Source organism: Centroberyx affinis, unplaced genomic scaffold (assembly GCF_046629955.1).
Source record: "Centroberyx affinis isolate AG114_WGS23_722 - 3 ecotype Tasmania unplaced genomic scaffold, CSIRO-AGI_Caff_v1 ptg000391l_1, whole genome shotgun sequence".
In the NCBI taxonomy this organism is placed as follows: Eukaryota; Metazoa; Chordata; class Actinopteri; order Beryciformes; family Berycidae; genus Centroberyx; species Centroberyx affinis.
In genome coordinates, this window is record NW_027279059.1 from 357,801 (window position 1) to 382,910 (window position 25,110).

At 41.5% G+C, this 25,110-nt stretch overlaps 2 protein-coding genes across 2 annotated transcripts; both read left to right on the top strand.

Moving 5' to 3' along the window:
- The first annotated feature begins 1,210 nt into the window (after positions 1 to 1,210).
- LOC139641563 (uncharacterized) lies at positions 1,211 to 5,684 on the top strand. Its single transcript, XM_071516031.1, has 3 exons — positions 1,211 to 1,318; positions 3,437 to 3,707; positions 4,885 to 5,684. The coding sequence occupies exons 1-3, from the start codon at positions 1,211 to 1,213 to the stop codon at positions 5,682 to 5,684; spliced, it is 1,179 nt and encodes a 392-aa protein (XP_071372132.1).
- Positions 5,152 to 24,868, top strand: aftphb (aftiphilin b). Its single transcript, XM_071516032.1, has 10 exons — positions 5,152 to 5,262; positions 10,984 to 12,563; positions 12,819 to 13,003; positions 13,682 to 13,808; positions 14,260 to 14,316; positions 15,012 to 15,134; positions 16,208 to 16,268; positions 20,114 to 20,203; positions 21,508 to 21,631; positions 22,132 to 24,868. The coding sequence occupies exons 2-10, from the start codon at positions 11,019 to 11,021 to the stop codon at positions 22,274 to 22,276; spliced, it is 2,457 nt and encodes an 818-aa protein (XP_071372133.1). The 5' UTR covers positions 5,152 to 5,262; positions 10,984 to 11,018; the 3' UTR covers positions 22,277 to 24,868.
- Positions 24,869 to 25,110: the final 242 nt, after the last annotated feature.

Below are 25,110 nucleotides of genomic sequence, written 5' to 3' on the forward strand. Positions count from 1 at the left end.
GTTCCCAAGGTCCTATGTTCCCAGGATCCTATGTTCCCAAGGTCCTATGTTCCCAGGGTCCTATGTTCCCAAGGTCCTATGTTCCCAGGATCCTAAGTTCCCAGGGTCCTATGTTCCCCAGTTCTAGGGTTAGGGTTAGGGTTTGGGTTAGGTTGGTTGTGTGTAGAGGTTTACTCAGAGCTGCCCCACTCACCTTGATTTGAAAATCACTGTGGCAACCTATTTGTTAAATCCTGCCAAGGCAGATAGTGTGGCGGTCTGTGGTGGCAGGTTTTTATGGAAATGGAGGAAATTGAAGTTGACACGCATGAAAAGACGGATTGACTTGAAATCATGTTTACTTGCCATGTAAGTAAATGTGGTTTCAACATCATCAGCAGGCTGGATGTTTACAACACAGCGAGTCTATGTTCGGTACATTACAGTTTACAACTCAGTCAGCAGCAAATGTCCTCTCTCTCCTTCAGACACCCAGCCTGTCCTCTCTCTCTCCTTCAGACACCCAGCCTGTCCTCTCTCTCCTTCAGACACCCAGCCTGTCCTCTCTCTCTCCTTCAGACACCCAGCCTGTCCTCTCTCTCCTTCAGACACCCAGGCTGTCCTCTCTCTCTCCTTCAGACACCCAGCCTGTCCTCTCTCTCTCCTTCAGACACCCAGCCTGTCCTCTCTCTCTCCTTCAGACACCCAGCCTGTCCTCTCTCTCCTGCAGACACCCAGCCTGTCCTCTCTCTCCTGCAGACACCCAGCCTGTCCTCTCTCTCCTTCAGACACCCAGCCTGTCCTCTCTCTCTCCTGCAGACACCCAGCCTGTCCTCTCTCTCCTGCGGACACCCGGCCTGTCCTCTCTCTCCTTCAGACACCCAGCCTGTCCTCTCTCTCTCCTTCAGACACCCAGCCTGTCCTCTCTCTCCTGCAGACACCCAGCCTGTCCTCTCTCTCCTGCAGACACCCAGCCTGTCCTCTCTCTCCTTCAGACACCCAGGCTGTCCTCTCTCTCTCCTTCAGACACCCAGCCTGTCCTCTCTCTCCTTCAGACACCCAGCCTGTCCTCTCTCTCTCCTGCAGACACCCAGCCTGTCCTCTCTCTCTCCTTCAGACACCCAGCCTGTCCTCTCTCTCCTTCAGACACCCAGCCTGTCCTCTCTCTCCTTCAGACACCCAGCCGGTCTCTGAGGAGCTGCTTCCCTCACAGCAGCAATGTGACGTGAAAATGGAGCAGATTCCCAGCCTGGTGGAAAAGGAGATCCAAGCCACCCCACAGGTCAAAGAGGAACAAGTGGATCCAGACTGGCAGGCCTATATTTCCAGTAGCGTGGAAGTCGGACTTGCTCAATCTGAACCAACCGCTGACTCTCAGCCGTCCCCATCTTCCACTTCTTTAACTGTGAGCGTAAACGTTAACGACGGATGGAATTGGTGCGACGGTTCAACATCCCCCGGTCAGAATCAAGGTGTTGCTGTCTTGACGGAACCGGAACAACCGCCAAGAGACGAAAAGACTTGTCGTTTTTGCGGTAAATTGTTTAACAAGTACTCCCATCTGATCAGGCACGTGGACGGGAGTCACAAGGGAGAGAAGGCCTTTAAATGCCTCCGATGCAACAAGGAGTTCGGTAATAGGGAAAACATGCTCTTGCACTTAAAAAGTCACACAAAGCCCTTTAAGTGTGACTTCTGTTGCAAAACGTTTGCTCGGAGGATAAAACTTCGTGTTCACATGAGACAGCACACTGGGGAAAAACCATATTTTTGCAAAATGTGCGGCAAAAGGTGTACCAATAGCAATTGACCGGAGAAACCTGAAAAAAAAAATCATCCTGTGCTCCAAAACCATTATCAACGTACACAATTTTACAATAAAGACCATGCTGTCTTATTGCATCACAGCCTGGTTTGTAAACTGCACATCTTCTGAACACAAGACCTTAATACATCAGTGGGTCCTCACTCCCACCCATACAGGATACACACATACACACCCAAGTGGTGTGAGAGGAAGAATCACAGTATCATCAGCAAACCAACTAGCTATATACAAAGTTGTTTTCTCTAGTTTTAGTTTGATGGGGCTTTATGGAGTTGGTTGGATGCATTTTGGGATTTGAGCATGCTGTGTTTCATGAAGCCTTTTGGCAAATGAGATGATAACTCCTTAATAACACTGTATCTCCATCAAAGAAAACACATAATCCAAAAATTACCCTGATAAAGGCAGTGGGTTAAAAACATGGTCAGTGTTTACAACCTTCTATTATGAACATCTAATAGGAGAAAGGCTTTTTTTTTGTGTATATTTATACACTCACAATATTTATTAGATAATACAGATTTCACTTCATCTACCGTGACAGCAAAATTGTGTCATTTATTTTCATGAACATTGAAGATTTATTTAGCGAGAATTTGCAGTAGCGGTTTACAGTAGGCTACCGTTTACAGTAAAACATTTTGATGCACTGTGGGCTCAATTTTTGATAATTAAAAAATCTGGCTGGATCATTTGTGGAGGACAGTCTGAAGATGCAGTGTAGCAAGTTTGGTGTCAATTGAACAAAAACTGTGGGAGGAGATAGGTTTAATTAGTATTACAGTTTTTGAGAAAAACAGAGTGATGAACTTCATAATTCCTGCCAGCTCAAAGCATCTGAACATTTCTGCTCACTTGGGCCTACAAGTTGGTGAAAGTTGCAAAGCCGTAGCACGTACGACTGATTTGTTATGAATTTACAATTTTTTAAACTTTAGATGGTTGCTGTAGCGCCACCATCAGGACTATTGACCCCGAAAGCCAGTTGAGTAAGTTTGGCATGGGGCTGGACCTATGTGCAAAGTTTTGTTTATTTTCATGCATGGGAAGGCAGATTTCCTTGTAGGAAGAAGCAGAATAATAACAACATTGGCAAATACAAGACTCTAATAATAATAATCATAATAGTCATAATAATCATAACAAAAAAAAGAAAAGAAAATCAGTGGTGTTGATTGGGTGTTGATTATGTCAGCGAGTCCATTCATTGGCTGATAGTTGGTTTTTCAGGGCTTTTCCCAAAGCATATCAGTTGTATATTTGGCTTGAAGTAAACAGAGATAGACCAAGTTATTTTGGGTTGTAAGACATTAAACTTCTTTGGACGAAATATTTTCGCGTAGGAATGACATGCAGAATGTTCAGAAATATTATAGTGACATCTGATGGTCAAATTATAAACACTTTTAAACGGTAAACGCAGATGTTTTGTCTTTATTTTGCCTGTAAAACAAAACGGGCTCAAACAAAAGCGGTAGAGAATCCTCCACTCCAGCAGGTGGCGATAGTGAGAAATTCAGTTCATGCGTCCTGTAGATGAACAGGAAGTATTCTAAGTGCCGTTCTTCACCAAACAGCTAGCTAGCGAGCCCGATTTTTCTGGATGCCTCTTAACTGTCTGTCCTGCAGTTTATTTGTCTGTTAGATATCTTGTCAGGCACCTTGCACGCCTGTGTTTGCCTTCCGACCGGCCGGCGCTCCATCATGTCCGGGACGCAGCTGCTCAGGCTGCTGGTCAACGAGCGGCTGGCAGCGGCTGCGGAGGAAATCTTTGGACTTGTTGAAAAAACGATAGCGGAGTATCAGGACGAAGTTGTCCGCTCGAAGAGGGAGATCATCCAGCTGAAACAAGAGATCCACCAGCTGGGCGTTTTAAAATCTGAAGTGACATTCAGAGCAGGTCTGTGCCATCTCCAACGTATATTCATAAATATACTTTGAATCTAAGCTAAGCCGGTGTTGTGGAAACGTCAGTTAACTCTTGGAAAACCAGACAGCCTTTTCTTAACCCAGAGCAAGTTACGTTGATTAGCCGATTAAAAGACGTCTAAATAGGTTGTAGTCGTCGTAGGATAAAATTAGGGTATGGGTTTAAAAGTTAAAGTACAAACACATGCAGGTCAGGTGGATTGAAGACTCTAAATTGTCCTATGGCATAGGTGGTGTGTGTAGTACAGTATATGATGTAGTAAGCTATATGATGTATATGTTGTACGTATTGTGTATATATAATGTAGTTTGGTATATGACATGTACATGATGGTATGTGAAGCCCTTTGAGACATGCTTATGATAAAGGTAAGTAAGTAAATCTTTATTTATATAGCACCTTTCAAAACCGTAGTTACAAAGTGCTGTACAAGAGAGAAAGCATAGAATAAAAGCTAAATAAAAGTAAAATATACACAAGTAACTATAAGTATTCATGCACATTTACAAAAGTATACACATATATATACACATACATCCTACATACATGCTCACAGATATACATACATAGGCTTTACAAAGGGCTTTATAAATAAATATGACTGACTGAAAGTTTAGTAGATGTAGACGTCTTAGCTTAGTACAAATGGACTTCTCTCTGGTGCACATTTTTTGATATTTACAGCTGTTTATGCAATGTTTAAATATGTAATGATGTATTTGCTGCTTGGTTGAATACGATGCCATACGTAGCCAAAAAGATCCTGGGCTATATGAGAGTTAGAGCATAGACGTGATGCTGAAACAACGTCTAGTGCTCAGTGGGAACTATATGCAGCACATTCATCTTACAGTTGCATATAATAATAATAATAATAGTAATAATACATTAGACTTGTATAGCGCTTTTCTAGGTACTCAGAGACGCTTCACATATAGGGTAAAATCATTGAATAGGTACATTTATAATAGTAAAAAAAAATAAAAGACAAGAATAAAAGTAGGTAGTTAAAACTAGAGGAATCATGAGATGGAGGGAAAGGAGAGAGGGAAGGAGGTTAACAGGTGAAAGAAAGCTTGAAGAGGTGGGTTTTGATATTACATGATGGCTACTTCACAGTTCATAGTCGGTCTTCTCTGTCCTTTAGACACCCAGCCGGTCTCTGAGGATGTGCTTCCTTCGCAGCCGCCGGATCGGACTCCCAGCCTGGAGGAAAAGGAGATGCAGGAGCAGATCCCGCAGATCAAAGAGGAACAGGTGGATCTGTGTATCATTCCAGACCTGGAGGCGGGTACTTCCGATAGCGTGAAAGCTGGACTCGCCAAATCTGAACCCGCCGCTGACTGTCAGCCGTTCCCGTCCTCCAGCACCATAACTGTGATCGTAAACGACGACTTTGACGACGAGTGGAACGGGAGCGACGGCTCGGCCTCCTCCTCCTCCTCCTCCGGCCGGAGTCAGGGCGACGCCGCCTTCATGGAACAGGAACAGGCTCAGAGGGACGAGAAAGCGTGCCGTTTTTGCGGTAAGCAGTTCAGCAGGGACTCCGACCTGATCAGGCACGTGGACGAGAGGCACACGGGGGAGAAGGCCTTTAAATGCCCCGAGTGCGACAAAGAGTTTGCCCGTCGGGACCACCTGGCCGTGCATTTGAGAATTCACACGGGCGAAAAGCCGCACAGTTGTCCGTTCTGTGGGAAATCATTCGCTCAGAGTTCAAATCTCAACGTTCACATGAGGATGCACACCGGGGAGAAACCATATTTCTGCAACACGTGCGGCAAGATGGTCGCCCACAGCTATCATCTAAAAACGTGCGGCATGACGGAGCCCAAAGGGGAAAAGTCGTTTCGCTGCATGGCTTGTGGCAAAAAATTTCACACAGCCTCAAACTTGAGGGTTCATATGAAGATACATGAGGCAAGGAAACCGTACACCATTGTGTAGTTTTTTATGTTGGTGGCTCACTTCCTGTCTGTGAACTTCTATGGAGAAGAAGATAAACTGTTACAGCGGTCTGAGAAAACAAGCTCTGTTTCAGACCACTGCCTTTTGTGTCCAGAGATCAGAATTTGGGGTTCAGCAAATTCTTGTTCATGAGAAAGCCACTTTTAGTCTTTTAAAGGAGTATGTGCAGTTACTTCTACCTTTTATGAAGGAGAGTGGATGGTCCACTCACATAGTTTTCTTTACTGACACTGTCGGTAGGTAGGTGAGAAGATTGTGACTTGAGTAAATGTCCAGCCAGCAGGGGGCATGTAGTCCTAGAGGTGTATGGTCATCTTCTACCCCCAACCCTAGGTACGGAAGCCCGTTGAGGACATATATTCATACATTTTATTTACGCTGTTTTCCCATGAGAACGAGTACATTTTCTTTGTTTTCTCAAGATATTATCAAGTTATTTATGCTTTATTATCTTGAGATAATACATTTTGTTTTCCTGAGATAATGAGAAAATTATCTCATCTCGGGGAAACTGAGATAATTTTCTCATCTTTTGGAAAACAATTTTTTTTTCTTGAGATAAAATCATTTTCTGCTTGGAACTAACATTCTAAAAGAAAGCATATTATTCAAAACCCAAATATTGAAGTAGGCCTACCTGTTAGTGTTCAGGGCATCTTCAGTCAGTCAGCATGTCATCATGTCAACTGTGATGCACAACAGTTGGAAATCTCGAGGAACAATATAAATTAATTCGAGGAACGATATAAATTAAGTCATTATCTCGGGGGTTTTCTCAGGAAAACAAGATAATTACTCTATGCACATTACTTTGTTATCCTGAGATAATGAGAAAATTAAATGAGAAGATGTGTTATCTCGAGATAATGACATAAATAATAAACTTTATTGCGAAATAAATATTTACACTATGCCTATTACTTTATCTCGAGAAAACAAAGAAAATTAACTTGTTGTCACGGGAAAATGATGTAAATACAATGTATCAATATATGTCCTCAATAGGCTTCCGTACCTGTGCACAGCTGAGGACGTTCACTTTCTCTAAGCCTAATTAGTTCCAGGTGTTGAATGAACCTCTGAAGACGGCTGTCTAGCAGTGTTATAACAACTGAGGCCTTAAACTGCTGCAGGCATTTCACAACAGAACTCAAGTGCCAATGTCAAACAATTTGGGACAGCTCTTCTGTCTTTTCTTGCCTTTTAATTCATCTACTGATATTACATCACCGTGTCAGTTCATGACAGTGACATGGCTGTTTTCATCATCTTTGTTTTTGAAAACCCTCATGGATCACAGAGCCTGGACATGCTTCACGGAGCAGCAGGAACAGACGGTTTGTTGTTTTTAAACGGTTACTCTTCACTGGTTAGTAGCGAGGTTAAAGTGGAGCAAGTGAAGGAACAGAGTATTATTCAAGGGCTGGAGGCGGGAACCTTGAAATTGCGTAGATCGAGTGTGACCAATCAGAGCCATTCGCTGACTGTCGGCCCCTCTGGTTAGACAGCTCCAGTGTTAATAATAATGACAGTAATTAAGAATGGGAGGCAAGCGGAGAATCTTATCAAGTTTTATATCGTCTAGTTGAAGTCATTCAGCACCTAGCTGTGATGAACATTATGGATGGGACAATATATTGAAATTCAATATATAGCAATACAAAAACTGTGACAATACATATCGTAGGGGAGAAAAATAAATCACAATATTCGCTACGTTTTATTCTGCTGTAGTAATCACAAATGAGACGGCTTGCCCATCACAATTTCATAAGCTCTCCACTGAAATTATATTATTTGCACTTAGTAAGGACATTTTTAAATTGTTGTTTACATTCTAGCAAGCTAATGCCATTGCTAGAAAGATCTGTGGCTCATAAATAAACTTTCAGAGGCACAGTCATTGCTTTTATTTATTAAATTGTATCGTGATTGCATCGAATAGTGAACACCATATGGCTTACTGATTTGTACTGTGAGATAAGCATATCATCATCCCATTCCTGTTGAATATATGAAGAAGTTGCAGATAATGTTACTGCGTTGTTTGTGGCAAAGAATGAGTCTAAAGAGAGTCTGGCTGAGAGACGTACAGATGAGAGGTTGGGTCACAAATAGTGCCACAAATATGGCAAAGCGTTCAGCCATAGAGTGCATCTGACTAAGAGGCTGACGCTATTAATGTCATTTCATCACAAAACATCCAGAGCACTTAACCTTTATGTTCATAAATATACCCAAACAGGTGAAACTATATTGTTGCATTGTCTGGACAATGCTTCACACATTCATACTCAAAACACAAAAGAGACAAAACTGTCAACTGTGTGTTGTGAATCAGTAAGGAACTTTGTTTTTTTTGTTTGTTTTTTACACACAAAACACACAATTCACAAACTTTTCTGAACGCCACGGTGCTGTGGTGTTTAGAGAGACTGTTCTGCAGCTGGAAAATGTGATCATCCCTATCAAAGTGTCCTTGAGCAAAACACTGAGCCCCTACCTGCTCCTGACCTCTGACCCCTCTCTGGTGAAACGCCTATATTTAACAGCCATCTCAGACATATTAAGCGAAAAGGTTCATTACGCGGTGTAATGTGATTGAGCGCTCTGGACTCCTGCAAAAACGCTGTCTTCTTTATTTTGTTGGTTGGATGCATTTCAGATCTCTGCCACAAAATTTCACTGACCCTTTTCTTGCGGTCTTGTTCAATTCTTACTTGCTCTTGGTTATCTAGCACTTGTCAGTTAATGAAATAAAGATTTATTCTATTTTGAAAAGAACAATTGTTTTGGAGCTTTTTGTGTTCCAGTTAGGCTTTTATTTAGACATCCCAGCCTCCACCATCTCACTACACCTCCTCTCATCTCTTAGCCTGAAGGTTTTCTCTGCTAAACATCCCAAAGAGGATATAAATCTCACTGGCCAGGACCCTCATCTGTTTTTTGGGGGTTTTTTTTATGTTTTTAAATTTTTAGCTTATTGTTGGAAGTGATGGCAGCTGGTATCAGCAGGAATAGTGGGACATCCCAAAACCTCTCAATACACTTTAATACCAGACTTCCCAAACGTCTCAATACATTTTCTCATTTGACTAAATGTAATACTTCTGCAGTACAACTAGCTGCTTCTGCTACTATTACGACTACCACCACTACTATTGCTACTACCATACTACTCCTCAGTAATAATAATAATGGTGGTAAGGAAGCAGGATAAACTTTTCATTTAATCAATCACAACTAGACAAGAAAAGGGCAATTATTGCGATACATCACCAGTCGCCCAGTAAAGGTTTCCTCTCCCCAGTAGGTGGCGCGGTCGTCCGCACCAAGAGAACAGCAAAGATCGTCTATTAGAGCGATGTCTTACTCACTTTCTGGTCTCCAAAAGTGGGCGTTATGCACGATAATATACTCCATAATACCCTGTATAGTTTTATCCAAACAAACTTAAAATAGGCCTGATTTTAACAGAAGATATCTGTCACAGAAATCTCACAATGTTTCCATTAATGCCAATACACTGAGAGAAGACTGCAGTCCCCCCCCCCCCCCCCCCCCCACCGTGCTTCGCGATGACGTTTGCGGCAACCTGGAAACGAGGCAGAGGCAGAGTGAGACCTCTCTACTTTTACTCCTCTCGGTTATTACTGTGTGTCAGTTAAAGCCGGAGAATGAGAAATGATGGAGAGCAAGCTGCAGCTCTGACAAGGAGTGACAAGGGAAAGACGAAGTGAATGTGTGTTGGTAACTGAAAAGCTGGCACATCGTTTTGCTAGTTAGCCCTCTTTACATGACTTGTCAACGTTTGCTTGTTGTTGACTGATAGATGCTGGCTAAGCTAGCTAGCTGGCAGTAGCTAACATAATTTGCTAACGTGATCAATGTGGTAACAAGCTAGCGGTATGTTGCTCTGGATGTTTTGCGTTTATAATAAAAGTAAACGTGTTATGCATTATCTGTACGTTAATTGTCACGTGTGTTGCGGATATTTGCAGTTCATTAACAGCGTATGTAACGTTATAAATGGTTTAAACCTCTTTCCCGTGTCATGGTATGACACCTGTGTCCAAGAAGAGGCTGGAGAAGATGGCAGTCCTTGGACAGCAGTTTGTTACCCAGACTTTTACCAGTTGGTCACAAAGCCAACGGTGTAGCTTTAGTCGGTTTTTTGTCAAATATGTACTTGGGATGTTGATTCCAGTTACAGTGTCCATCGAAGTTTATTCAGACAAGGGAGTTAACTGGGTTTTCTGCTTCTTTTGGAGGTTTAATAAGCTTTGAAATAGGCACTGATCTGTGATCCCTACGTTGGTTGGTGTAGGCTTAGGACTTGGTTGAGCTGCCCATCTAAGTAGCACAGTGCTGCGGATAATGTTTCCTGTATCAGTTTACTGATAGGGGCCAGCCAGCACTGGCCAATTTTTCCGCTCCAAGATCAACAACAGCAGGGTAGACTGCAGTTGTTTTGGTAATAACTCAACTAGATGTACAAAATTGCTGCAAATGATTTCCACAAGCCACAAAAGAGGACATGCAAAAGGCTGAGATTATTTAATAGATTTGTAGCGTTCAGGTTTTTGACGTTCTGCTTTGTGAAACAATCCTGTGTTCAGGTTCCTGATGATGTTGATGGTCTATTGAGTGAAGTGTCTGAACTGAACCTAAACCAGTAGTGCATCAAACACGTATTTCCAATTTAAGGCTAACTTTGCTACCCCTGTTGTGCTTGTTTTTTTCAAGAATCTTCACCTTTGCTACAGGATTGCCCCTGAGTTTTTTCATGTAATGCGTGTTTAGCCTTTATCAGACATCAAGCTGTTACAGCTCAATGAGATAGACATTCCAATATTGCCCTCAATGCATGGGGTGTATCACTAAGCTATCTTTTCTGTACAGCAGAGGCTTGTGTGCAGCAGAATATCCATTACTAATGACCTCTTTGGTATTCTCTGTGTCTGTTCATGGGGGTGTTTGATATCAACTCAATGTGTCATTTCACTGCTCTTACTTTCAGTTGAGTTGGCCTAATCCAGGCTAATTCTTTTAACAGTCTAGACAAAACCAAAATCCAGTTTGGCATTGTCACCACACAGATTGGTATTTAGCCGGAGTTCCTCTCCTGTGACACTGACAGACCTAGAAAAGCCCCACACCCTTATTAGATCAATGACTTTTCTCAGCACATTCAAACATTTGGTCTGCTTGTCTAAAAGCTGTCATGTGTGACATTCCTCTTCCGGCTGCCTCACTATTATGTGTTTCCCTCTTCCAGGTGCATGAGGCCTCCCGGCCCTGCGAGGAGAGCCCATGGAGCCAGATGTCATACCCATGCACTCCTCCTCCCCCCCGCCGCTGGACGACGATGGGGAGGTGGAGGCAGAGGAGGACGAATTCGGGGACTTCGGGGGTTTCTCTTTGGGGGTGTCCTGCTCCACTCTTGGCTTCAATGATTTTACTGAGTCGTCATCCGGCCTCAGACAGCCTTCTCCAACCACAGAACCAGCCACCCATCCAGCCAACTCCAGCTTTAATTACCCGGTTGAACAATCCCAACCCACATCCACTGTGAAATCAGGGTTCAGCAGGAGTCAGGTAGACGTCGAAGGGCAGCACTGTAATACAGAACCTCCTTTGCACCTCACAAACGGGTATCCTGAGAGGGGCCGCTCCTCTGAGCACCCAGCCTCCGGGACCCACACAGCTTCTGTACCGGGTGCCGGCTCTCCCAGGGAGGAAACAGGGTTTGCCGACTTCACTGCATTCACAGAGCATGCGGCACACCCATGGTGCTGCGGCTTCTCTCCCATGGGTGGTGCAGAACCCTGGGATGGCAGAGCGGGAAGGACAAACCTTGCCAACAGCTTGGGTGAGCAACTCTGTGATTCAGGACAGGAGATCATTACAGACTCTCATCCCGAGTCTTGTTGTGCATCGAAAGCAAAAGAAAATGATTGCACTAAGGTCAATCACTGTGAGCAAAGGGATGCAGCGCCCATTCAACCATCTCAGGACCACCAGCCTCAGGAACCTGCTACTGCTCTGATCTTCCCGTCTGAAGAGCCCCGGCCTGGGGAGGAGGAGCTAGGCAAGCCTGGGGACAGTCAGAGGGAAAGGAGGCCTAGTACCAGCCGAAATACCAATCCTTCACAAACCTCAGAGGAGGAGAGGGAGTCAGAGGAAAGCAGAGAAGATAGAGAGGAGAGTGTTTCTCCTCTCCCCCACACAGCCAGTCTGTATGAGTCTGTTAGCGAGGACTTTGCATCGTTCTGTGACATTGTTTCACCCGAGGGTCCTTCTGAGGACTTTGACCCACGCCTTTCACCCCCTGTTCCTCAGGAAGACAAGACTGAGTGTGAAGACGAGAGTGACGAGGCGGAGGAGGAGGAGGAATTGGGAAACTCCAGGTATGCCGACTCCCCTGTCAGTCTGTCACAGTCTGAGGCAGAGGAGTGTCTTCGTCATTGTGACCAGTCAGAGTCTGCACCTCAGGAAACCTCTGCTACCTCCAACCAATCAGAATCTGAGACATACGTGGAGGACGGCTTTGCGGACTTCAAAGAGGGTAGTTCGGAGCATCACATGGGCGGAGACCCTGTCCAAACAGCTGGTGCAGGGGAACGGGGTGTAGGCAGCCTACCGCCAAGTGACAGCTTTGCAGACTTCTGCTCAGCACCCATAGAGGGGGATGGAGAGGGGTGCTGGGGAGAGTTCGGGGACCAGAAGGCCCAGACAGAGGGGAAAACTTGGGCCCAGTTCAGAGAGGAGGGCAGCACCAGGCAGACTGATGGGGACGCTGAGGAGGAGCGGGATGGGTCGGGACGGGATGGAGTTTCCAAGAGGGGCAGCTGGCAGGTGGGAGGAGTTTCACTGAATACTGTCTTTATTGCTGTTGATGATGATTATAATAATTATTCATTGTTGTTGTTATTATTAGCACTAAAATGTATTTAGATTTTATTTGTATAGCACTTTCAAAACAGACTCTTACTTCACAGATGATAAAACAATAACAAATAAAATCATAAAGCAATAGGTCATTATATATATTCTTAACTTTCTTATTCTTAATTTAACTCTTAAAAATGACCCGTGTTTTTTTGTGGCCAGGCCTCACTGTCCTGCCGTGTCCAGAGGCTTCTCCAGGCCAGTTTCCCTGAGGTGCTGGTCCCAGCAGAGGGGGGGGAGGAGGAGGAGGTTCCCAGCCTCTCTGCTCTGCTTCAGGCCCAACACCAGCCTGAGGACCAGGAAGAGGACAGGCCAGGAGAGCAGCAGCTGTCAGACAGAGCTCAGCGGTAAGAATGACCTCCTGACCTAAAGGGTGGTGATGATGGCCGCTATGTTAAAGTAATAATCCATGACATTTTCATATGTCACTTTTTTGTCGTCTTTTCCTCCTCGTTCTTCCATTTTTATTTGTTCTAATTTGTTTTTTTCAAGTAAAATTTACAAATTACTTCTTTAAGAAAGTCATTAAAACATTTAATAAAGTTTCTTTATAGCGTTGGTCTGGCAAGACGTGCACATTTTTACATTGTTTACACTTTGTTCTCACAGTCAATTGAGTGCAGGTTTTTTTTTTTTTACGTCTGTTTATTGTCTGTTTTATTTAACAAACAGTAAGCAGTGTATACAAATTAAATTATATAAAATATTACAAAAACAGTACAGAGTTTGCATACACAGACACACACAAAAAGATAAAAATAAGATATGTACAGAACATATACATTATACAGTATAAATATCAATCAAGGTAATTGAGTGCACGTTTTAGCAAGCTAATCAATGGTTTCTCACAAATAATCTGACAAATTTAAAAGAAGAACATTAACGCATCGTTGATGGTAATATGCAATGTAGCAATATTACCATCATACAAGTGTATATTTAATATATTTTTTGATTAATGCATCCAACACTGCTTGGGAATACACAATTTTTCATTTTCTCACAATTTCCCTGTTTCCCAGGGTTCAGTGGGGCACGTGGTGGCAACAGCAGGACGTCCACAATGCAGTTGGCCTGCAGTTTCAGTGGGGCGGTTCCCATACCAACAGGACTCTGCTCGGGTGCCTTGGTGTGGACACAAGGAACATTGTGAGTTTGGCAAAATGTAGGAACCACAGTGTTTTGTGTGTATACGTAAATAAAGGCTGGTCCACAATAATATGGCAGAACTATCAGAAAGGAATCTAAATCCACACAGTACTTATAGCCTAAAATATTATTAAAATGACTAAAATAACACAAAATATATTACCCAAGGAGACGTTGCATATAGTGGAATGTGTTGACAAGTTTATGTTGTTGCCATGGATACAGGTACTGCTGCGAAAGCCTTGAAAATAATTAGGCAAACATAACTCTACTGCTTGGATCACTATACAGCTTTGTTGTAGCCTGTCTCTAATAAAAGCCTGGTCCTCTCTTTTATTAAAGTGTATAAAGGCCCCGGCCATTATTTTGTTACATTGCAAATGCCTAACATGTGAAGTCTAATGTATTTTAATGGGCTGTTTTGATGTTGCGTGCCTTTGTCTTGTGACAGGTGTTCACTGGCCTGAAGAAGCAGCCGGTGGTCGTGCCTGCTTTTGCATCCAGCCTGGTGAGTAAACTGAGGGAAACCTGAAGTAAATTAATTTATTTTTAGATCAAGTAAAGGCTGAGTGGAGGAAAAAGCAGAGAACGCTAACTGTGCTCCTGTTTCCTATTTTGCAAACGTCATTGCAAAGTGCAGCGGGAAAAAGAACTGCAGACCAGAGCTTTCTCTCCATGTATTGATGTTAATGGAAAATTTCCAAAATATGTTGTTCTTCTGTAAAAAATGGCTAAGGTTTATTTAGCTCACATTACACAAGTTAAAAGTATTTGTTAACATCCAGAGCAAAGTTTTCTGTTTTTGTGATGAGTAGTTTTTTTTTTTTAGAAAACAACTTTGCTTCAGGTCTGTATTGGTAAAGGTGTGAAACTATTATGAAAATTCAACATTAACTATGAATCTTCACTCCTTAGCTGCAACTTTTCCACCAGAACTATACATCATCGCCATGTAAAAAAAAAACCCAGAAGCAAGGGGAGGGGAAGAAGCATTGTAATGTTTTAAAACAGTAGACTTCAGTGGTCATAACAACAAAATGACATGACAGAAGACAAGACAAAGATGTATTTATTGTCAGAGCACAAAAAAAGTAATGACAGCTTCGGGAGGAAAACACAGGGTTTGGTTACTATATATGCACCACCTCTAATTTTACTGCTTTTATTGAGTTCCCGTCCCGTTTTTTTTTAATCTCTTATCAGGGAATGCTGGAGCCCACCAAAGAGTCTGTACCGGCTGTCGGTTCTCCGGGACGCACAGTGGTCAGAGCACAAGGACCTCCAGGGCCCCGGGACAAGCAGGGCCCCCCAACAGACTCAGTGCAGGTAAATGGGCCTTTGGATTGGAACGTGTGTAAAGGTTCCTGTGTGTGTGTGTGTGTGTGTGTGTGTGCTAAAACCTGAAAATGTTTCACCTTCCAGAAATTGCTTCAAGCTCTGTATATGTCCGTGTTGTATATTTGCTCTTTCATTCTAACCTGCCTAACCAGTTGACAGCCTACAGACAATAGTTAATAGTAAATTACACCGGATAATCAGAATGCGTAAGCCATGGAGAGGTACTACAGTTGATCGCGTGATATTTTGGAGATCTATGAATGTAAAGTCACAGTGAAACAGCATTTTGAGAGCATCTTTCTTCCTTAATTTGATGCATTTCTTATTGAAACAGGATGTTGGGGCGGGACATGACATGGGGAGTGATCAGTGGGATGAAAGTGAGGGAGAGAAAGGCAGTTTTATTTGATGGGAGGGGCAGAGGGGCGGGACTGTTGGAAAATATGTGACGGTTTTATTGGTTGGAATTTATATTTACACCTACTGGTGCAGCATGAGGTAATCACTGAAGATAAACAGTTTTCCAGAAAGTATAAGTAATGGCAGCTTGATATAAAAAATACAAGAAAACATTTTTTTTTTGTTTTTGTACTTTTTTTTGGCATTCATTGTTAAATAGGTCTATATTATGACATGGAAAATGAACAAGGTGAAGAAGTCATTTTTCATTTTATTGTGACTTTAAGCTTGCTGTACTGTTGCACTAATAATGCCAGTTACATGCCTAAAATGTTTCTACATATTGGCATTCATTGTTAAATCGGTGTATATTATGTCATGGGAAATTAACTAGCAAGGTGAAGAAGTCATTTTTCATTTTATTGTGACTTTAAGCTTGCTGTACTGTTGCACTCTGATAAGAATACCATTTACATGCCTAAAACTTTTGTACATTTTGTGGCATTCATTGTTAAATAGGTGTATATTATGACATGGAAAATTAACTAACAGTGAAAAAGTCATTTTTTATTGAAGTGTGCTGTACTGTTGCACTCTGATAAGAATGCCAGCTATAAACCCTAAAATGCTGATTTAAATGCTGTTTGGTCCTCCCCCTGTAGGAGGCGCTCCCCTCCAGACAGCTGGACTGGAGCAGCAGTGGCCTTACCAACTCTCAGGACGGTACGTCCCCTCGCCGAGCCCCTCACTTCTGGGGTTGGAAATAGACTACCTTCCTTCCCCTACCTGGCTTCTTCTGCTCAACCAAACCTTTCTGGGGCTTTTACTCCGGGTTCCTCTTCTCTCCCGTTTGTCCTGGGAATTCTCTGCTTCTCTTATTGAACTCAGTGTTTCCTCTCCGTTCACTTAGCAGCAAGAAAAATACCATCACTGCTAGAGAAAATGTGAAATTAACAAAATCTTGTGATTTAGCTCAATTTCCTTCAAAGGTCACAAAGTAGACCCAGTGTTTAGAAAATATGTTCCTGTCATAATGATTTATCCAAATAAGAATTGTTTTCAGACCCAAACGTGGGACCAAAATGTGGAACGTCTGTGCAACCAAAAGGAAGATCACAGCTGTTACAAATGTTAATAATTACAGAGGAAACACTGTATGACTTTTCTTCTTTTTCCCTCCATCAGCTACTTCTCTGTCTCTTCTTTTCCTGCTGTCACCGTTTTTAAATCAGAATTTATCTCAGTATTTGTCAATTCCAGTTGTTTTGGGGGAACCAAGTGGTCACACTTAGTATTAGTGAAGGCCACTGAAAACAAGGATTGCGTACTGTTGTGCTATTTGATGATTCTGAAGTATTTCTCTGTCAGTTACAACACAAAAGTTTGATTAATTTCACATTTGCATGGCTGTTTATAAAGCGCCATTCTGTATGTGTGTTCCCCCCCAAAAAGTCATAAGAGTCAAGTGTCATGGGTAGAATTGGTTAAGGTAAAGAAATGCTCATATCAGTATCAGTATGCCATTTGGTGGATTTGTTTATTAAAAACACCTTGCAGTAGTATTTTTATTCATTGGTGGCCCCTGTGGGAATCAAACCCCTCACCCTGCCAGTGTTGGTGCCATGCTCTCCCCATTGCGCGACACATGACCATAGCATGCAAGAGTACTTTTACCAGTAATTTTGAGAACGCTGAGTCTATCCCTTTACTTGGAAAGTTGAAAACAGTATTTTTACCTTCTCTGCCACACTGCGGTTCCTCCAGTTCAGAAGGACCTCAGACCAAAACTGGCTACCTCATCCGCCCTCAGTGAAACGATGCTGAAATAACATGATGAGGGTGTCTTTCTTTGTATCCCTTCTTTCAAACCAAACACTCCTGATTCCTCCTGGGATAAGGAAACCTTTGTAATTGTTCTGTTTGCCTGTTTGACAAAGTTCTCCTCCCCGAATACAAATCAGCATCTAAATCTTTTTCCAAATGTCATCTCCGAATTATCTTCACACTTTCTTTAAAAAAAATCTGCATCTGCTTTTCATTTGCAGTGGCCTATGTAGTTATTTAATTATGTTCAAATTCAATTTTGGTTTTTGCTCATTTGCTCCATCACAACAATGACACCAACTACACAACCAGGATAAAAGTTCAGTGATAAAATGTATACATGCATACATAACAGGAATTAATTAAAAAGTGACTATGTAACAGCAGCATGTTCTCTCTGGGTGTTGTTGACTGCAGCAAACAAGTTTACAAATTTACTCTATTTTTCACTTGGTCCACAAGGAAGAAACATTCACTAAGAAATCAAAAGACTGACATGGAACTTCAGTAACTTAATGAAAAAAAGAAAATATATATAGCTTAGGCAAGATTTCCAGAACACAGTGAGAACAGCGGAGAAAAAACAGCCAAGGCAGGTTTGTAATGCTGTCACTTTTATGCTGCAATTTTTTATTTTAAGTTCCAGCTGTTTTTAACATCCTGAGAATGTTGTCAGGTGAATTAGAGAATTACTGTGCACTGAAACATATTGTATATTAGCATGGTGAAAAGGATCTGCGGGAAACGCTACACCTGGTTTACTGGGGCAATGTAATTTCCTGAGAAATAATGTTACACAACAACCCAAGCTGTAACTGATATGTCCCCCGATTAAACACATTTCCCATTGGGCATGCATGTGGATCCGTAACATCAGTAAATTCAATTTTAAATTGAGTTTGAAAATTCAATTTAAATTTAAATTTGTCCCTCAAACCGCCCTGTTTCCTGTTGAAGTGTCCTGGAGCGAAACAGTGAACTTGCCAACCTGCTGTACTTGTATTCACTCTGGATAGGAGTGCCAGCTAAAAACCTAAAGTGTAAATGTTATTCTGTATAAAGCATGCTTCTCTCGGTGAATTTATTGATGTTACAACCTTTTCTTCATTTGACAAGTCAATATACCTGACATTGACACAGATGCATTTCTGTTGCCTCCATCATTATCTTAAGACTAATCATAGTAGTCTGAAGATATAATGATAGAGGGAAAGGTTTAATCTGCACACTTGTAACACCTTCTGGACAGACGGGTGCCGCAGGGTAATTATAATCCAAAACGCTATATATCCATTTTGAAAAATAACTGATACCTGAAATTCACTAGTCCACATTTCATAAACAATCCAAAGTGTTTCTATTTTGTAAGGTCTTGAGTTGGTTAATAACTACAGTTGTATTTCATAATGAGTTGTGCCTTTATGCCAGCAGTCGTTTTCTAAAAGGTGTTTGGTTTTTTCCAATGTTCTATCTAATTTTGGAACAAAACTCTTTAATTTCTTGACTTCAAAGCCAATTGTTTTTTTGTTTTTTTTTGCAGATTTACTGCTTGAATCCAGATTTAATGCAATGCAATAAGCACTTGTGGGAAATCCCTTGTAAATACTGAAATAAATCTGTTGATCCAATCGGCTCAATTTCGCCTCTTTTCTCTCTGCTTTTCTCTCTTGCTGGAAGTGACTCCTCTCCTCTGGGTGGTTGAATGCTAAATTGGAGGCTTTATTACAACTCAACGCTCTGAGGTTTGGGGTTAATTTATGTTTTTTACAGCACATAAGATGTGAAACGATGGCTGCAAACACTGGGTGGATTTCCCAGGAGCCAATTAGTACACCTCCTTGTGTGTCATTTTCATGAACAGTAATTCATTCAGTCTAATTTGGGACAGCACACATTTGGGTTTACACCATCGTCAGGTTGTGTTGTCCAAAACTAGATATTTAAATGTGTTGAAAATGACACAACTATGTCAAGAGCAGAGTCTTTAAAAGAGCTATAGAATGATTAGAAGTATAGCATCAGCATCTCTAACATCTTTACAGAAACAAAAGGTTTCAATTAGCTTCAACCCTTCTGTTCTGATCTGTTAAGATTGTCACTTTGCTGTTTCTGCAAGTTATATATTTTTCCACAGAATAATACACAGGTGAATGCGCTTGAAGAAGGATATTTTTAGTGGTAACCAAATGTTTTTTCAGTGCAAGAGACCAAAATTAGAGTGATATGCGGATCAAACATGCAAATCCCGATGTACAGGGCCACAACACTGTGATACAAGGCTATTTATTGGGTTTGTTTGATTTGTTCAATCCACTCATTTTGAAATTTATCCTGTGGCTTTGCAGAACACGGCACTTGCTCAGTAGGGCAAACTTCAACATGGAGCGACAAAATCAAACTTTTAAGTGTCTGATTTTTATTCAAGGAGGAAGTCGTTGCATCAGAACTGACATCTTGCTGCCTGGTGCGTGGTCAAGATGTCCTCCGAGGTTTTGAATGGGTTGCATTCAGACTCAAAGATGCAAGTAAATGCAAATGAATTGTAGTGATATGTTGAGGCTGTTTGGGCTACCTGTCACCTGAATGACCTTACTGGCTGGTGGATCTGTCTCTGTCTCAGCCTTCCTACTGTCTCAATAAAGGGAAAAAAAGAGGTTGGTCCATTCTCCTTTTAGGAAACTGAAATTAAGTTAACCCCCCCCCCCACACAACCCCCCCCTACCCTGTCTCCCTTGCTAGCACAGGCTGCTCTGGGCTCAACCTGGATTACTTTGGTCCTGTGGAGGAGAGCAGGTCCAGCCGCAGCAGCAGCCGCAGCAGCAGCCCTCCACCAGGTCAGCAATGTGACACTGCACTGCACATCCTCTGTCTGCAAAAAACACTGTAGTCACTCCTTCATGTGGGGAATGTGAGTGTGTGTCTCAGTATATTTTCCCCCACTTTGCAAAAATGGCCATCTTACATCATTCACACTTATATTGTTATGTCTCAAAATCTAAATTTTCTTAAAACATAACGTGAATGTAATGTAATGACGTAACAGAACCTGCTGATGCTGTGAGATAATTTCACTTGGTTCTATTATAGTTTCACTTGGTCCAAGAGTTTTTTTAGAATCAAGTGACAATTTGATACTAGTGGAGTGATATGTTGTATTTTAGTATACTGTAGTGTCACTTGTTTCAAGAAAATTCTTTGACAATATTCAGCAAACGTTTTGTGATGAGATTTTGTGTGCAACAAATATCGTGCAGCCCAAGTCTACATCAGGGTTTCCCCTTGGCAGCATGAAAGGAAAGCAGCGTTTATCTCTTCCACAGAAACTAGTTTTGGCATGGAGGCAGCGGCCAGCCTTGCCAATTTTTTCTTTCTTTTTATTAGCAGTACTCTTTTGAAGCCCTGGGGGTAACTTTTCAGCGTGTCGTCGGAAATACCTGGCATGTGTTTGTATAGATGAATATCAGGATTAAAGACTGATTGTCCACGCTTGTATAACTCATACACATTGCATTGTTATCTTTCATTACCTTTGCCAAAGCGGTATTATGTTTCCGCCCGCTAGTTAGTTTTTGTGTGTCTGTCAGCAAGATATCTCAAAAACAGATTTCCATGAAATATGGTGGACAGATCGGCCTTGGGCCAAGGAACAATTGATTAGACTTTGGAGGTGATCCATATCAGATTTCTGCCATTAGATGATTATTGTTTTTTAGCCGTAACTATGAAACCAACAGAGACAGATACTTGATTCCAAATCATAAGGGCGTTTGCAGAGTCAACACGCCAATTTAGCTTAAAATTAAAGTGATGGGAATGATGTTTTTGGGTGTAACAGTAAGTTGGTGAATTGTTCAGCGTTCCACTCTCCGAGTGTCATATAGTTGACTGTTTATACATTTTCATGCACAGCCTTGATATTTTTATTTGCATATATCAAGATTTTTTTCCCCAAATTCGATTCTGTCCTGTCATATTTTTAAGTGTCACATTCAAGAGCACATAAAGAAATACCTATCAAGCAATACAGCATGCTATAATTCAAATTTAACAGCTAACTCTTGCTTTGTCCCTTCTCTAACATTTGTGTTGCATGTTTGCGCCTGTGTGTGTTTGTGTTTGCACACACACACATGTGAAGGAGTTGACCGTGACCTATATGAACTGACCATCACCAAACTGGAAGCCAGCGCTAGCAGCAGCCACCTAGAGGAAACCTTCATTCGCCTCATGTCCACTGCAGAGAAGACCAGCACTTCAGTCAGGTCAGCTGGTGTTATGCTCATTTATTTTATTCTTATCTTATTTAAAGTAATAATAAGAAACTTCTCACATAAATAAATGTCAGTTTTGCTCATCTCTAATCACCAATAGCAGCTGCTTACTAAATAAATACCAATTGAATGTTAGACTATAAATGCATTTAAATATTGTTGTTCTGTAATTGTCCACCTCCACAATTTCAGACACCGTCCTCCACGCCACTTCTCTTTTATTTTGTAACGGTGTTTGGCCAAAGATGCATCATATAAAATGGGATAACAGAAAAACCACAGCAATGAACGCTGAGAAACAAAGATGGAGACAAAATAAAAAAAATACTTACAGAATACTACTTTAACCTTTTGTTTTCTCCAAGAGAGTATTTGCCCAGAAATCCGCCCCACAATACACACAATTTTGTACACACACTACACAATAAAAATGCACGTTTTAATACTCATGCTAGCTCTGTGTGTGTGTGTGTGTGTGTGTGTGTCGGCAGGAAACCTCAACAGGATGAAGAGCTCAGTGCGGAGGCTGGCAGGGTGATCTGTGCTCTGCCTGACCTGTCTTTCATGCGGGCCAAGGTCCTCATGTTCCCCAGCATCCTCATACCCAAGGAATGCAGCTCTCCAACATTAGAGTGACATATGCACTTTACACACTTTACACACACACACACACAAACACAGACACACTACATGCTTAATGTACCACTTATTCTAATTTACACAGGATTCAAAGGAACTGTAAGGATACAAGAGGCGTACCCATCTTCTGTCACAGGCTGAAAACTGCAACATATCTTTCCTGCTTTACTCGCTCTAATTCGCTGCCATGAAAAACATCCTTCTACTTCTTTCCTCGGCTCGGGCTTTGTCGATCTTTCCGTCTTTCCGTCCATCCGTCCGACCAAACCGTTCCTCCGTCAAATGTGAGATCTCAGGTGACATCTCAGACGACACTGGTCTGATTTTGACGAAACGTGGAAGGATGATATGTCTTCGCACTTGTGTTTGACGGCGTTTAAAATCAAATACACCGATTGGCCTGATGGGGGCGATATAATCAAAGGGCGAAACGTAATATTTGTGACTTTGAAAGAAAGGCCTTTACTTCTACACCATAAGTCCAATTTAGGTGAAACTTGCTACACACATCCAGCGATCCTTAGAATCTACACTGATTGGCCTAATGAGGGCGCTATAATTAACGGTAAAAATGTTTAAATTCAAATGTAATATCCTAGACACCACTGGTGCGATTTTGATGACTGTGTTCTGGAGTAAAAACATTACACTAATTGGCCTGGTGGAGGTGCAATAATTAAAGGTAAAAAAAAAAACTCCTACACCATAAGTCCAATGCACAAGAAACCTGCTATATAAATCCAGCTATCTTTACAAATTTCACAGATTTGCATATAGTATAGTAAAAGCTCAAACTTTTTTAACTTAAATGTGATATCTCAGACACCACTGGTCTGATTGGAGGGAGGACGCATCTTGCTGCTGATTGGCTCAAGGGGTGCCTGCATTATTCATGTGGGAAGACACGTTTTTTATTTCTTTGCCTAGCATTTCTCTCTCAGTTCTCTCGTACACAATCATTCTCGGGTCACAGGAATAGAGTCGGGCGCTGTGTCACTCCTTACTATTGGTTGCTCACAATGTTAAGAGCATCAACTAAACGCCTATAATGTACTCTAACTGTAACTACCTAAGAGCTCTGATACGTGCAGCTGGGTGAGGACTGTCTGGGTCGTATAAAGCCTGGATGTATCTTTTATCTTCGTCAGTAAAGGGGCAGAATATCCTCACATTTAGCAGCTTGTACTTGGATTTCGACGCAGGACAATCAGCAAACTGCAGAGAAGCGGGTCTCCCCTGCAGCTCCAGTCTCGGTTTTGTGTGTTTCTTTATTTGTTTTACACCAAATACAACTCTCCGTGATGTTGTGGTTTGTTTCGGTTGAAAGTAACCCGTACACACATAAACACACACTGCTAAATGTCTTGTTATTCACTCTGGAGACTCTGGTAAAGCAAACTCACTTAAATTATGTTTTATTTATTGAACATTTTATTCATTTATGTATTATAAATAAATGTCATCAGCTTGTTGTTGATATTAACATTCATTATAGACTAATTTGTGATTTGGGAGACTGAATGAATGTACTTTTATTTCAGTTTGGTAAGACATGAGTGAAGAGGCCTTATCCTTTTTATCCTCTCACTTGACAAGCTATATTTAAAACTATACAAGAATATTTTCCATGCTTGAAATAACAAAGTTGGCATCTTCGTGGTGCGTTTCTACTTGAATCTTTACCTCTGAATTGCTTTCTCTATCCTGCTTTTTCAAAAAAACACACAGTGCGACCAGTGTTGTTCAGTCGGTGTGCAGTTTACTTGTCTGGTTGTAGACTCTGTAAACCTGCTGAGCTGGTTATTTGCTGCTTTTTAATCTCCATGCTAATCATTTCCTTTTTCTTTGCTTGTTTTTTGCATAATATTAAATATTAAGCCATGTTAGAATAATGTCAGTTGCTGTCAGTTTTGCTGATTTGAAGTACTGGGAAAGGGAAATAAAAGCATTCAAACTGTTTTCTCCAATAACTATTTCATATTTATTGAAAATTGCACTGAATTAATGTGTGTTGGTTCATAAAAGCATCAGTGATAAACATGGAATGCAAGATGATGACTGATGATGATCTTAAGCCTAGGGGTTAGTGTTATGTCCAATAAATCCTTCTCTTTTCTCAAGGGATCTTTCTTGTAGATCCCAACACACCAAGACGAAGGTTCCCCAGGCTTGAAACAGTCAAATTAACAAGCAGTAATTACACAAGTCTGTTGTCTTTGTACTTGAAATTAATTTATCTCATCCGCCCAAGTTGTCAATTTCAAGGCCCAAACTGGAAGTGGAAGCATGTCGCCCTCTGGTGAGCAACAGGAAGACTGCTTAGGGCTGTCTTCCTGTTGGTTTATGGGTCTGTTATAGTTTTTTCACTTTATAAAAAGGCTGACGGTATACTGAACATGAGCTTTAAATGTAGTTTGAATGCCTCTAAATGCTGCCTTTACATGGATCTGTATTTTGAGTGTGAGATTAAACTTGTGACAATAAGTTTGATGAGCAAAACTTAGCCTTTAAAATCTGCTTCTATATATCCATAATTGATATGTGAAATGAAGTAAAATGCAATGGAATTAATGAATTAGTCAATCAATCAATCAATCAAAAAGGCCTTGAAGACAAGCTCCAACAAAAACAGCTTATTTGGTTTGATCATTTGTAATGATGTATTTTGTATTTTTAATTGCAGGAGTGCTAATGATTATGTTTTGTAGTCTGTCTTGATTGTGCATACATAATATACTTGTAATTAGGCTACTTTTTACTTATCATTGTCTTTGGCTGCCATCAATTTCTCTGCAGAGGCAGATGTAGCATTTTTAGATGAGAGGAGAGGC

Excerpts from the sequence above, each read along its gene's own strand:
- LOC139641563 (XM_071516031.1), top strand. The coding sequence starts at position 1,211 with ATGGAGCAGATTCCCAGCCTGGTGGAAAAGGAGATCCAAGCCACCCCA. Across the intron at positions 1,319-3,436 it reads ATATTTCCAGTAGCGTGGAA|TTTATTTGTCTGTTAGATAT; the intron begins GTCGGACTTGCT and ends TCTGTCCTGCAG. Across the intron at positions 3,708-4,884 it reads TGAAGTGACATTCAGAGCAG|ACACCCAGCCGGTCTCTGAG; the intron begins GTCTGTGCCATC and ends TCTGTCCTTTAG.
- aftphb (XM_071516032.1), top strand. The coding sequence starts at position 11,019 with ATGGAGCCAGATGTCATACCCATGCACTCCTCCTCCCCCCCGCCGCTG. Across the intron at positions 20,204-21,507 it reads CAGCAGCAGCCCTCCACCAG|GAGTTGACCGTGACCTATAT; the intron begins GTCAGCAATGTG and ends ACACATGTGAAG. Across the intron at positions 21,632-22,131 it reads AAGACCAGCACTTCAGTCAG|GAAACCTCAACAGGATGAAG; the intron begins GTCAGCTGGTGT and ends GTGTGTCGGCAG.